At 48.6% G+C, this 12932-nt stretch overlaps 11 protein-coding genes across 11 annotated transcripts; 5 read left to right on the plus strand and 6 right to left on the minus strand.

Moving 5' to 3' along the window:
* Nucleotides 1–261: 261 nt before the first annotated feature.
* HPODL_01484 (Plasma membrane associated protein phosphatase involved in the general stress response) lies at nt 262–1362 on the minus strand (the record flags this gene model as incomplete). The annotated part of the gene is made up of 1 exon (XM_014077995.1): nt 262–1362. One exon carries the CDS (start codon nt 1360–1362, stop codon nt 262–264), a length of 1101 nt encoding a protein of 366 aa, XP_013933470.1.
* Nucleotides 1363–2165: 803 nt separating this feature from the next.
* HPODL_01485 (Thioredoxin-1) lies at nt 2166–2474 on the plus strand (the record flags this gene model as incomplete). Its single annotated transcript, XM_014077996.1, has 1 exon — nt 2166–2474. One exon carries the CDS (start codon nt 2166–2168, stop codon nt 2472–2474), a length of 309 nt encoding a protein of 102 aa, XP_013933471.1.
* Nucleotides 2475–2517: 43 nt separating this feature from the next.
* On the minus strand, nt 2518–4005 carry HPODL_01486 (Nuclear GTP-binding protein NUG1; the record flags this gene model as incomplete). The annotated part of the gene is made up of 1 exon (XM_014077997.1): nt 2518–4005. The coding sequence occupies one exon, from the start codon at nt 4003–4005 to the stop codon at nt 2518–2520; it is 1488 nt and encodes a 495-aa protein (XP_013933472.1).
* A 95-nt stretch (nt 4006–4100) lies between these two features.
* Nucleotides 4101–6176, minus strand: HPODL_01487 (Apyrase with wide substrate specificity; the record flags this gene model as incomplete). Its single annotated transcript, XM_014077998.1, has 1 exon — nt 4101–6176. The coding sequence occupies one exon, from the start codon at nt 6174–6176 to the stop codon at nt 4101–4103; it is 2076 nt and encodes a 691-aa protein (XP_013933473.1).
* A 93-nt stretch (nt 6177–6269) lies between these two features.
* HPODL_01488 (Translation machinery-associated protein 20) lies at nt 6270–6809 on the minus strand (the record flags this gene model as incomplete). The annotated part of the gene is made up of 1 exon (XM_014077999.1): nt 6270–6809. One exon carries the CDS (start codon nt 6807–6809, stop codon nt 6270–6272), a length of 540 nt encoding a protein of 179 aa, XP_013933474.1.
* A 461-nt stretch (nt 6810–7270) lies between these two features.
* HPODL_01489 (alpha 1,6-mannosyltransferase) lies at nt 7271–8578 on the plus strand (the record flags this gene model as incomplete). Its single annotated transcript, XM_014078000.1, has 1 exon — nt 7271–8578. The coding sequence occupies one exon, from the start codon at nt 7271–7273 to the stop codon at nt 8576–8578; it is 1308 nt and encodes a 435-aa protein (XP_013933475.1).
* Nucleotides 8579–8683: 105 nt separating this feature from the next.
* On the plus strand, nt 8684–9502 carry HPODL_01490 (54S ribosomal protein L9, mitochondrial; the record flags this gene model as incomplete). The annotated part of the gene is made up of 1 exon (XM_014078001.1): nt 8684–9502. The coding sequence occupies one exon, from the start codon at nt 8684–8686 to the stop codon at nt 9500–9502; it is 819 nt and encodes a 272-aa protein (XP_013933476.1).
* A 20-nt stretch (nt 9503–9522) lies between these two features.
* HPODL_01491 (uncharacterized protein) lies at nt 9523–10491 on the minus strand (the record flags this gene model as incomplete). The annotated part of the gene is made up of 1 exon (XM_014078002.1): nt 9523–10491. One exon carries the CDS (start codon nt 10489–10491, stop codon nt 9523–9525), a length of 969 nt encoding a protein of 322 aa, XP_013933477.1.
* Nucleotides 10492–10643: 152 nt separating this feature from the next.
* Nucleotides 10644–11282, minus strand: HPODL_01492 (54S ribosomal protein L6, mitochondrial; the record flags this gene model as incomplete). Its single annotated transcript, XM_014078003.1, has 1 exon — nt 10644–11282. The coding sequence occupies one exon, from the start codon at nt 11280–11282 to the stop codon at nt 10644–10646; it is 639 nt and encodes a 212-aa protein (XP_013933478.1).
* An 83-nt stretch (nt 11283–11365) lies between these two features.
* Nucleotides 11366–11917, plus strand: HPODL_01493 (U3 small nucleolar ribonucleoprotein IMP3; the record flags this gene model as incomplete). Its single annotated transcript, XM_014078004.1, has 1 exon — nt 11366–11917. The coding sequence occupies one exon, from the start codon at nt 11366–11368 to the stop codon at nt 11915–11917; it is 552 nt and encodes a 183-aa protein (XP_013933479.1).
* A 197-nt stretch (nt 11918–12114) lies between these two features.
* HPODL_01494 (uncharacterized protein) lies at nt 12115–12882 on the plus strand (the record flags this gene model as incomplete). The annotated part of the gene is made up of 1 exon (XM_014078005.1): nt 12115–12882. One exon carries the CDS (start codon nt 12115–12117, stop codon nt 12880–12882), a length of 768 nt encoding a protein of 255 aa, XP_013933480.1.
* Nucleotides 12883–12932: the final 50 nt, after the last annotated feature.

Genomic DNA, 12932 nt, shown 5'->3' on the forward strand with positions numbered 1-12932 from the left:
GTGGTAGTACGGGTTGCCGATTCAAGAATTTGCAGACCCAATTTTATCTTTGTGGCATCCCTATGAAGAAAACAATAGATTAGTGACTCGCCCTAAAATTATGCCTGCCCGCCCAGAGGAGCGCAGGGCCCAGCCTGGAATCTGGAATTTGTTTCGACAGGGATTTTCATGTACGAGACACACCCTTGCACCGCATGGCATGGTAAGTATGATGAAATTAGTATACATCTATGTATGAGAAGAGCCCAGCTCCTCTTAGCCTCACAAATTCACATCCAGAACAAGAGACACGTCGTCGACCTCCTTGTTGGCGAGATCTTCCAAAAAGGGCAGCAAGTCCGTGAGCTCGCAGTCGTGAGTGTCACTGAACCAGCTGGAGATCGGAATCGAGTGCTGAGGATGGAAAATGTACGACGCTGGCGAGTTGTCAATGATGATGAGGTCTTTCAATGGCCTTCCCATCTGGGATAGATTCTTGATGTAATTTCCTTGGTAATTGTAGCAACTCTCCCGGAAAAGCCTGTGGTGGACAGACTTGTGCACGTCCAGAATGTCCAGCAAAGGATCGCCGTAACGTGACACAGATGCGGTGAACACAACTACTTCATACAGCTCTCCGCATCTCTTGAGAAACTCGTCAACACCTGGCCGCTTGATCACGTAGACGTTGTGCATCTGGTTTTCAATCTCCACCGGAATCACAAAGTCTGAATGTCGAATGTACTTGAAAGAAGAGTGCACAAGCGTCTCATCCAGGTCAAGCACAAGACATTTTCTGCCTTGTAAATGGGAAGGAGGCGGGTCTAGCAGCCATCCCGACGCAGCCACCACCTGATCCGTTTGTATTCTGGTGAGATCCAAGTCAGCTAGTTGATCCTCGTCAAGCTCCTCCTCGTTGGAAACCGCGTCTTCCTCCTCATCTTCTATTAAGTCGCTTGCTTCAGACACGTCAGATGAGGGATTTGTGGTCGGCAGCGGATCCATAGACCGAGGAACTGCCTGTTTCTGTAGTGCCTGGGTCTGGTGGTCCGGAGCCTCCGCAATTTGGTTTAGCGTGTCGTCGTCTTTCGAACTGTCTGTATAATCCTTCAAATCGGTGATTTCCGTCACTGCGTTTTGCTTCAACGTGGCGTGCTCGTTTGGATCATGCGCATTGGCGTCCTGAGCAGTGGGTTGCCTGGGACGGTCAGTAGTTGGCGCATTCATCGATTTTTTCGACAGCTGTGTATTAGATGGTTTGTTGTTCAATGCTTTCTGTAAATTAGATTGCGTTGCCGAAAGCTTCGGATATGCCACGACAGTCTCCCGTCTCTCTGTTTCCTGATTATCAAAACAGCAGAATAAAGCCGACAAAAACGACATAACAGCTCTCACGCACTTAATGATGCAGTGCGAAACTCTATTAGGCTCGGTGTCCAGAAGGAAAGGTATTGGAATATTCTCCGCAAAAAATTTGACTTATCCTGCTTTTGAACGAGCAGGAGAAACCGGGTATTCCGCTTGAAACTGGCCAAACTAGTATCTTCTTTTATTTCCAAAAAGCCACTTGTAGAGCGCCAACTGATGTTGCGTTCTTTGACACTATCCTATTTTGTTTGGATATAATGCCTGTCAAAAGATATATGTCTGCTTCTTTTCGACCGCCTAAATACAACTTCTTCCAGACTTACACCGTGCACGGCTTAAAGTCTGATAACCTATGATAAAAGGCACGGGCGCACTAACTATATTGCTTTAGACAAAACCAGTTTGCTAAATACAATTCTATCGATTATCTGGACTAATTGCCTTTTTTTTATTTTATTGAAAAACCAATTTGGGTAACGCACGCTGAGTACCAAACTTACCCGGAAGAAGCCGAGCCGTGCTCGCATGAGCCCCAACAGGTGATTTGTCTAGTTGCTTCTACATGGCCTTACTAATCCAGACTTCGCTCGGGCTGCGCAAATTCGCATCCTTTTTTCTCGCTGTCTGGCCACCCGCTACGTATTACAAATATTTGCTGACTAACTAAAATTCGCGCCTCCCTATATATTTCTATGGTGTCCGCCAACGGCAAAATTTGAATGTTAAGTTTTCTGATACTTATTACACTTGTATTCCTAGTGAATAAGATTTTATCTACGAATACCGCATCTGCTACAGATCCAAACACAGCACACAAAATGAAGGTTATCCAATCCGCCGACGAATTCAAGCAAGCCACCTCCGTGTCCAATCTCGTGGTTGTTGACTTCTTTGCTACTTGGTGTGGTCCATGTAAGATGATCGCTCCAATGCTGGAGAAGTTTTCTGCCGAATACAGCAGCTTCGACTTCTACAAGGTCGACGTTGATGAGCTGCCTGAAATCGCCTCTCAGTACGACGTCACTTCCATGCCAACTATTCTCTTCCTCAAGGACGGCAAGGAGGTGAAGAGAATTATCGGTGCTAACCCATCCGCTATCAAGGCTTTCTTGGCTTCCCAGGCTTAAGTTTATAGTCACTCTAATGTATTCATACTGAGGGATTACACGCTTAGACTCCGACCTCCGCGAATAGCGTGTCCAGGTCGAACTCTTTGGCCCAGTCTTTGACAATCGTAGTCTGTTCCACCTTGGCCGGAGCAGAGAGACTGCTGACGCTGCTGATGTTCTTGGCTTCTTCGCGAGGCTTTGGAACAGTCCAACCGATGATTTTGCCGTCTCTCCAGTCGTTGAGAATGGTTAGTCCGGCAGCATGTAAATTAGGCACACCAAACTTACCGAGACGGCCCTGTTTTCTCGCCACATGAATCAGCACCTGTTTCGTGAACTCGTTTAAGTCATGCGACGGCAAAGGAGGCAGCTGGTACAGATTCTTGAAACTTTCAGCCATCTGCGAGTTCTTAGCCAGCCTCTTGAGCAACAGCGTCACTGCAGGCACTGGGTCGGTAATCTGTCGTGGTGGAATGGCATTAAGAAGAATCAGCTCGGCCTCCTGCTGGGCCTTGCTCTTTTTCTTCGAGTCAGGGAACACAATTCCCGGAGAATCGAGGATCTTGAGCTTATTATCGATCTTCACCTCTCTGAGCGAGGTTGTCACTCCCGCCTGGTTTCCAACGGGACACACAGACGACGATCCGCCATGTCTCGACGTCAATGCGTTTATCACGGACGATTTTCCAACGTTAGGGTATCCAATAACGCCCACCACAACGGCTCTTTTCAAGTTCGATTTTTGCGAGTACGATTTCAGAGCCTGCAAAAGAGTCGCGGCTGAGGCTGCTTGCGTCAGCTTCCGGTTGAACGATTGGGCGTTGGTGGCTGTATTGCTTGCCTTCAGAGGAATGGTAGGGAAAGACTGTTTCAGATACTCCAGCCAGGACTTCAAGTTCTCGTCTGGAATCAGGTCAACCTTGTTCACCACAAAAATCAGTCTCTTTCCTGAATTCTGTAACACCGCCTCCTCCACTTTTCGCGAACGTGTTCCCTCTGGATCCCGTGCATCCAAGACATACAACACCACGTCCGATGCCTCGACCACAGACTTGAAAATTTTGTCAAACTGCTTTCTGGACTTCTCCTGCTGGCTTGTGTACTCTTCGTCGTCACTCAGCGTGATCTCGTACTCGTTCACCTCAAGCTCTTCCTCTTCCATTGGTTCGATGTCCCCTTGTCCAGAAAACTCCTCGGCAGCTTTTTCGGCGGATTCCAGCAGTGCTGCCAGATGGTTGCCTCCATCTTCCTGCTCCTCGTCATCCTCGCTCATCATTTCCTCGTCGTGCGTAGTTTCAGTCTTCTTCAACAGTTTCTGCTTTTCTCTCTCTTCCTGCTCAATTCTCTTCGTGGTTTCAATATGGGTGATAATTTGATCTTTGTAGGGGAAGCTTGCAGGGATTCCTAGGTCTTTTTTATGTCTCGATTTCCAGGTAGGGTCCTTCTTTGCGTGCTTTCTCTCCTTTCTCCTCTGCGCAGCAGCCTTCTTCTTGATACCCTCCCGCATGCGGGTGGTAGTTCTCTTGGAGGTCGGCTTTTTCACACGCATCCCTGAGTCCTAGAATTTATATAGATCTAAAATTTTTTTTTCCTTGAATTTTTTTTATATCATTTATCGCGTCGATCGCGTCGATCGGCCAGCTCCTAGTCGCTGGCTTTACTTTTGATTGATGTCTTGAGCTCCACCTGCGACCCGCTCGACAGGCCCAGAGCCTGCGGGAATGGAACACCTCTGTTTGGTGAAGTAGACCGGTTGACGTATTTGTTGTATTTTTTGCTCATGAAGTCAAAATGCAGCCCCTGTTTGTCGAGCTGAGCGCTCGATCCGATCTTGCCAGGTAACGAGTTTGCAGACGTGGACCGCGCAAATTGAGGAACTTCTGACTGGATGTCGGAGAGGTTCAGTGTAGAGCGTGTTCTGAGCGTGTGAAAATTGGCATTTTGCGGAATCGAGGCGGAAGAAGCGCGTTTTGGCAGCTTCGGCGTAAGTTGGTCCTCGTACATAGTCGCCTCCTCATCGGCGACCATAGATGCGTGTCTGAACGACTTCAGCTTGGAGCTGATTTTGTTGGAGCATTGTTGTTGGAATCTTCTAATTGAACTCGCCTGGACTCCATTGAGTGCTTTCCTCGGGAGAAACTTAGAATGCGTGAACTTCTTGGTAAAGAAGCCGTACCCTAAAAATGCCAATAACAAAACCCCGACCATCATTGCAAAATAGCCATTAAGCGAGTCCGTTGCGGCAACGCTGGGTGTGGGTTTGACCGCACTGCCGATCGCGGTCTGTGCACTTTCTCCCGGCAGCACACCAACAGGAACACCATCGTTGGACGGTACTTGCGACGAGGCATAGAGAACAATCTTTCCCAGTGTCCACGAGAGATCTGCTCCGTCAATCTGGTTTGCACTCTGAAACGGAATATGCTCAGTGTCTTGCTTGTTGAGCTTTTCCACTTCCTCTTCAGACAGATCGCCAGTCTCAAACCCTATTCTCGGCAGCCCGAAGCCCTCATGAAGCACGTTGACCACCCAACTTGCCTTGAAACACGAGTCTCTGAGGATGGCTTCTGGAATGTTGCTTCCGTACTGTTTGTTCTTAAAGTTCAGCTCAATTTGCTCCCAATCCTGCTCGCAGAACTCTTTCAGTCTCTCCTCAAACTTCTTGAAATTATAAGCTCCTCCCATGTGGAACACATCGTTGGCAGTGTACCAGTACTCGCTCACTCCGATAAACTTGTCTTTCTCGAAATCGATGGTAGGTGCGTGCACCCCGTTGAAGAGACACGGATCTTCCTTACAGGGCAGGTGTTTCAGCAAAAGCGGGTAAACGTGTTTCATACACGTTTTGTAGTCTCCCAGACCGGTAATCTCGTAAGTGATGCCGTTCAGCTCCTGTTTGATCTGCATGTTTTTGGGAGAACATGGATCAAAAATATCGTACGTGCTGTCTCCATCCTTGTCGTAGTTCACGCCTTCGGGAAGAGCCGTAATTAGATTCTTCAGATGTCTCTTGCGGGCTTCGTTGGCTCCAAATCCCAGCCATGTGGACACAAACACAGGCCAGCGCTGTATTTCTCCATTCACATTTCTCAAACTCACCTCGTACAGATCATTTTTGTGCTGCTCCAATTCCACTGCATTTGAGGGAACAAATGCTATCTGCGTGGACGCTCCACCCATATCCATAAACCCATAGGAGTCGTGGTCAGAGATAGGGACTTTTGGATCGTACTGATTCAGCTTTCCCTTCAGATAGTTGAGTCCGATCCAGCCATATAAACCCTCTGTCTCGCCGTCAATCACCTGCACGTGATCGTCGCATTTATCTATCTGGAAATGTGTCTCCTCCTTCAGCGCCTTGCACACGTTTTTCAGCACCTTTTCACGCTGTTTCTCAGGAACAAGTCGCATTCCTGCTGTGGCCTGAACAAAGATGGGCGTAGATGCCAGCTTGTCTTCTGGAACGATCTGCTCAGCGTATTTGATCAGAGGTTCGAAATGGTCCTCCCACACGTCCTCAGGATGATCCGCAAACGTTGAAAGCCCCTTGTCGATTTTGTAGGTCCACTTGTCTTCCTGCACAATCTGGGGCACAGATGACAAAATGGCTGGGTCCTTGGACTCGTTCTGAAGACCAGCAGGGTCTTTCCATTTGTATATCTGGATCCGCGAGCCTGAAGACCCGGAATCCACAACTATCCCGTAGTTGTCAGAAACCATGCAATAAATTAATAACAAATATTTCTGAAAATAAGCTACAAATAACTCCAAAAAGTCGGCTACAATTAAATTACCATTCATATCTCATTACAGCTATTCACGGAAATTCCACAGCCCGTCCCCAAGGTAGTGATACAGCTCAATACCAATGTCTTTGTTGACGCTCTTAATTTCGTCCGTGCTCATCAGCAGCTTGCCCACGGCCAACGCATGCTCCTTCCCTTCGGCGTAGACCACCACAGTGGTGTCCTTTGGAATATTCTCCTCCGGCAGCCAGCCTCCTTTGGAGGTCAATCCAGGACACATAATATTGGCTCCCGAGAGCACAAATTTGATCGCTCCCCTGTCGACCTGGACTCTAGGGAACAGAGTAGGATATTTGTGCACGAGCTTGAGTGATGGCAGCAATTCGTCGAATTTCTGGTAAAACAGCACCTCTCCATCGACTAAGTAGAGCTGGATTTTGTCCTCGCATTTATAGTGCTGAACGGTGGACTTCTTGGGCACGAGCTCGTCGATGATGGGCTCAAAGCCGGGATATTGCTCCACAAACCTCGTTTTGAGGCCACGCTGCACGGAAGACTTGACGTTTGACCGGGTGTGGACGTCTTCTTTAGAGAATTTCTTGAACATAAGGGAAATAAGAAGCTAGACAAGTAGATGAAAAAAAACACATATTTCGACGCTTAGTCCATGCGTCGATCGACGTGAAACATGAGTTAAGGGGTAACGCCCATTTAGGCGGAAAATGAGCCTGATGGATTGATAATATGTATCAGGAGTTGTTGAAGTGTCTATTATCGATTCGGCGCACAAAATCCGCTCATTTTGCAATGTTCCGACATTCTTAATTAACACTTCGCGTCCGCCTTAGCACACGAAAAGATCTACAGAACGAAAAAAAAATAGACAACTAAACAGAAAGCTTTTTTATAAACTCGGCTACGATCAGCTTTTTGTAATACATTTTTGCTTTGGATTGCTACGAGAACATTCAAAATTGCAGGAAAGATTCGCAGTATCTTTCTCTTTTTTACAAGATCCGAGTTTGCCTAATATTCGACTGAAACTCGCCGCCACATTCTCTTAGTGATATGAGCAAAGCATCGCCTTACAGAGGCATCAACTCGACATCGTCGACGTCTCCAAAGTTTAAAAAACTGTCCATTTTTGTGGGGTTGCTGCTGGGTCTGATTCTGTTCAAATTCTCCACCAGCTGGTCTATCAACACGGAGGACAAGATCGTTTCGGAATATCTCAACAACTTCTACAAGCTAAATCCAAAATTCCGCGGTGCCAACCCGTACGACGCGGCAGTCACTGCAGAGAGACTGGCCAAGTTCTTCCCATATGACAACAGTGCCAGAAGAATCGAGAAGAGCATCTGGCAGATGTGGAAGGTGCCTTCCACCGACCCAGACTTCCCTCACAAGGAGCTAGTGAACAAGTGGAAAAATGAGAACCCAACCTACAAATACAACCTGCTGACTGACGACGAGATCTTAGAGATTTTGAGAATCCGGTTCAAAGACACCGTTCCTGAGGTGCTCGAGGCGTTCGAGATGTTGCCAAACAAAATCATCCGGTCCGACTTCGCTAGATACCTGCTGATTTTCCTGAACGGCGGTGTCTACGCAGACATCGACACAGACCTGCAAAAGCCAGTCGACACGTGGTTCGACTCTGATAGAAATGTGGGATTTGTGGTTGCCGTCGAGGAGGACATCAACGTGGAGAACTGGGAGCACTACATGACCAGAAGAATCCAGTTTGAGCAGTGGACATTCAAGGCCAAGGCAAAACATCCTATTTTGAGAAAGCTGATTGCAAAGATCGTCGAAACCACTTTCCAGGCCAAGAAGAACGACAAACTGCAGGCTTACTACAAAGATTTCAAAGGCGTCGATAGATGTGCTTCCGTGGATATCATGGTGTGGACCGGTCCTGTTGTGTGGACAGACACTATCTATGCGCACCTGAACTCGATCCCAAGCCCAACGATTGTCGACATAGACCACCAAAGAGACATTGCGGGAGAGCTCTATGGCCCTGAGACCGGAGAAGGAGACGTGATTTCGTGGAGATTCTTTGCTGGTTTAAGAGCTCCTGTGATGATCGACGACGTGGTCATTTATCCAAGGGCCTCCTTCAGAGAGGACAAGGAGAACAATTGCGGAAAATACTGCTACGTTCACCACCACTTTGGAGGATCCTGGAAAAACAACGGAAAGGGCGAGATCAAGCCAGGCATGGAGGGATACGAAGGAGAGGATCCAAACGAAGTGGAAGAGCTCAGAAAGAACGATGTCAGCAAGAGGGACGTTATTCCTGGTGAGTCTAAAGACGTTGCTCCGGTGAAGAAGCTTGCCAAGAGATGTGCGTACCCATACACTCCTTACTAGGTAAGTAGTCGAACATTCTAATAAGATGGATAGTGTATTTATTATGTAAGCTGGAAAAAAACATTTTTTAGAGCCAAAAAACCAAAAAGTTTTCCATCAACGCACATGTACAGTCTAATTCTTAGGCGGCTGAACTCGACAGCTGCGCTGCCGGCCGTGTCGAAAAGACAGCTGATCTCGCCGATGGCTGTTCCAGCCCTCAAAAGTGTGGCCCCGCTCCCCTTCAAGAGCCCAGAGGCCAAAAGACTGCGCAAAAGACTCCTCGACAGACCGGGTCTGATTGGCGTCAAGCGCGGCATGACGCAGTTCTACAGCAGAAACGGTGACCGTGTCCCCGCCACGGTCTTGGAAATTGACCAGGTGGAGGTTGTTTACAACAAGACTGTCGACAAAAACGGCTACTATGCTGTGCAGGTTGGATACGGACACAAGCTAAAAAACCAGACAAAGGCCATGTTGGGACACTATAGAAACGCCAAGGTGTCGCCCAAAGAGACTCTGTTTGAATTTGAGGTCAAGGATGAGAACGGCCTTGTTCCCGTTGGCTCGCAGTTGAAAGCAGATCATTTCAAGCCAGGACAGTTCGTGGACGTTATCTCGAAAACCAAAGGTAAAGGGTTTTCTGGTGTGATGAAAAGATGGAACTTTTCGGGTCTTCCGGCCACGCACGGTACGTCTCTGGCCCACAGAAGCGCTGGTTCCACAGGTATGAACACCACGCCTGCCAGAGTGCTGCCGGGTAAGAAGATGGCTGGACATCTGGGAGACGAGTGGAACACGATATTCAACCTCGAGGTTCTGGACGTGAATGCCGAAAAGGGATACATACTTGTCAAGGGATGTGTTTCTGGCTCGAATGGGTCGTACGTTCAGATCAGAGACGCTCTGAAAAAGTATGGTTCGCATATATTGCAGGATAAATAGCTATCAAATCAATGTACATATCAGATCAGAAACTCTGTATTTTTCTCCACCACCGCGTTCACCACCGACACGGGATATGCTGGGCCGTGTCCGTGGCACACTTCGGCGCCTCTCAGCTGGCTGATGATTCCTGGGATGTCCAGATTTATATCCTTTTCGGATGCTATTTCGTTCAAATAGTCCCACACAGCAGCCACGGTAAGCACTTTTTCGTTGTTGTGGTTGTACGCCTGGATGCTATACGGAACACCGTCCACCATCGAGTGCGGGACTCCGGCCGCAGGCGCTTCAGGGGCCGACGTCCGCACGTCCACCACCGACTTGATGAAATCTTCTCTGGTCTGAGGAAAATCGTACTGCCCCCGCGTCGACGAGTGGCCTTTCGGTAACGCTGGTGTCTCCATTTTCTGGAGCATCTCATTTTCAATGCCCAGCAGCGTGTTTTTCTGTTTCAACTGCTCTATCTCCTGAAGAAGTCGCTGTCTTTCGCCTTCCGACTGGCTCAATTTAGCGGAGAGCTCTTTGAGCTTAATTTCCTTTCGCTCGCGAAATGCTCTCTGCGCTGCACGGTTTTGGGCCTTGCGCTTCTCGGCCAGAAGCGCCTCCTCAGACAGTGGCTTGTTCGTATTCGAGGACTCGCTGCTAGCGGATGAGCCCAGTCGCTTGGACTTCTTTGTGGTGCCAGAGAACACTTCCTGCCAGAGTCCGTCACCCACGTCTTTTCGAATCGACTCCTCCGCCTTGTCGCAGCTGTCTGCAAACGACCGATTGTGCTCCTCGGTCAAGGGAGAGACGTAGCCGTGGTGGGTACCGTTATTCTGGAATTGCTGCTGCTGCAAAATCTGTCTGTCGAGCACCTGAGGGCTCTTATACTCTGTCTGGTCGGTGCTGCCCCGCGACAGAGGCGTTGGGAAAGACTCGTGCGCCTCGATGTTGTCGGAAAGCTGGTACTGGCTCCAATATTGTGGGGTGCCTGAGTCGACATTCATTATAACTGAATTAAATTATTTCGCGATAAAATTGGAAATTCTAGAGCCCATGCAACCATGAAATATTAAGTGGCACGCACAACGCGGTTGTGCATTTCTGGTGTGTTTCTTCGCTTTATCGTCTATGTACAGTCCGCTACGTAGAGAAGTCACTATTTGACCTTCTTGTCCTTCAGCTTGATGGTTTCGCCGTTCAAATACACTCCCTTACCCTTGTATCTCTCTGGAGGATGCATGTTTCTCAGACTGGCTGCGAAGAGATTCAGCTGCTGCTTGTCACAGCCTTCCAAAATCAAAAGGGTCTGCGTAGGAGCTGTGACCGTGATGCCGTCAGGAATCGGGAGTCCCTGCAAATCGCACTTTCCAATCTTCATCTTGACCCACTTGACACCGTCCACATCCTCCAACATGGCACGGTAACCGGTTCCCTGGAGTTTCAGTGTAGAGGTGTGTCCCTCGGTGACACCAACGACGCCGTTGTTGAGTAGAGCGCGCATGGTTCCCCAGAGCTGTTTCTGGAGCTTGTCTTCTGGCTTTTTCACAGAAACGGTAGCCCTGCCTCCAGAGCTTTGCACTTGGACGAACTCTGGCAGCGCAAGATCGATTTTTCCCTTAGGTCCCTTCACCGTGACCACTCTGTCGAGTCTCAGAGACTTGGCTCCTTTGGGCACGAATTTCGGGACGAGCAGGTCCATGAACTCGAATTCCACCTGTGGCGGTATCACAACGGGCGCCGAGCCGATGTGAGAGAGCACGGGTCTGAGGCTGGAGAACCGCCGAACAAAAGACATGGTGATAAAATTTGAGTATTTTGGAAACCAGCTTTGTTTGGTGTATGGGTGAAAAAAAAAATTTAGAGAAAATATATTATATCATGGTCAGGAAGCTAAAGCACCACGAGCAACGTCTGCTCAAAAAGGTCGACTTTTTGGAATGGAAGCAGGACCAGGGACATAGAGACACGCAGGTGATGCGAACATACCACGTACAGAATAGAGAGGACTACCACAAGTACAATAAGATATGCGGAAACATCAGAAAAATTGCACACAAGCTCGCCCTTCTACAGCCCAACGATCCGTTCAGAATCAAGCACGAACAGCTGCTTCTAGACAAGTTGTACGCTATGGGAATTCTGGCGACGAAAAGCAAGATATCGGACCTGGAAAACAAGGTGACCGTCAGCTCTTTCTGCAGGAGGCGGATCGGTGTAGTGATGTGCCGGTTCAAGATGGCCGAGACCATCTCGGACGCGGTCAAATTTGTGGAGCAGGGCCATGTGCGAGTTGGGCCTGATGTGATCACCGACCCGGCGTTCCTGGTGACGAGAAACATGGAGGACTACTTGCAGTGGACGGACAGTTCCAAGATCAAGCACAATGTGCTAAAGTACAAGAACAAGATCGACGATTTCGACCTAAGCTGAGCTGCACACTGCGTCGGTCATATTTCAGGATAGATAGATTGGGCTCGCAGCCACAGGAGCTGACCCAAATTGGGAAATTTACATGTAGGGAAAAAAAAGTTAAAAAGGTCTTATATAAGACACGGCCTTATCGACAAGGCGTTCGCAGCTTCTTGTCGTTTCAAAAAGTGTAGAACAAGAACGCATTTTCTGGCCATATGTTGTGGTGTATTTGGCTAACCTTACTACTGGGCAGTGTGGTTTCTGCGCAGGTGCCGGAGGAGAGCGGCGACTCGGATCAGGCTTTGGCAGAAGAGTTGCTCATCAGTTTCGACTCGTACGAAAATGACCATATCAACGTATTTCTCAACACCTACACACTGGAGGACAACGACGGGTCCACTACGCAACGACGTGACGTCTTTGGCCGTCTGGAAATCATGGTAAAGAAATACGACGGAGACCGCAAGTTGAGCAACATTCTGCACCAGGAGCTTATCTACAATTTAAGTTCGGCAAAAAACCTTCCACAGAGCGATTGTGGCTGGTTCCGCAGCAACAGCCGGTCTGTTGACTACGTCCCGATGGAGCCGGTCCAGATCAACAACAAGGTATACGACTACAGGGGTGGCCAGCTGGTGAACGTGCGGTTGCTCTATTTCCAGCTAGTGCATTTCGGCGTCGAGACGGCGTTCGTGGGACGCAAGTTTCTGGTCGTTGTTAAGTACCTGGAAGATGAGATCTTCCTTGTGAGCGATATGGAGCCGGACCACGATGAGAGCAGGGGCTGGACCCAATTTGTGCAGCACAACGAGTATTGGATTATTTCGCTGCTTTCTGTTCTATTTCTGGTGCTTTCGCTAATCGCCATCTATCTGCTGGTGCTCTTCAACAGTAGACTTGCCGATCGTGCGAGCCGGCGCAAGGGCCGCGACTGGGCTGAGGACGAGAAAGAGCGACTGATACGCGAACTTTTCAAGAGATGATATGGACCATATATTTTTGATAAGGTAAAATAATGTATGGAGCGAATTTA

The sequence above is a fragment of the Ogataea parapolymorpha genome, chromosome VI, assembly GCF_000187245.1.
Source record: "Ogataea parapolymorpha DL-1 chromosome VI, whole genome shotgun sequence".
Lineage (NCBI taxonomy): Eukaryota > Fungi > Ascomycota > Pichiomycetes > Pichiales > Pichiaceae > Ogataea > Ogataea parapolymorpha.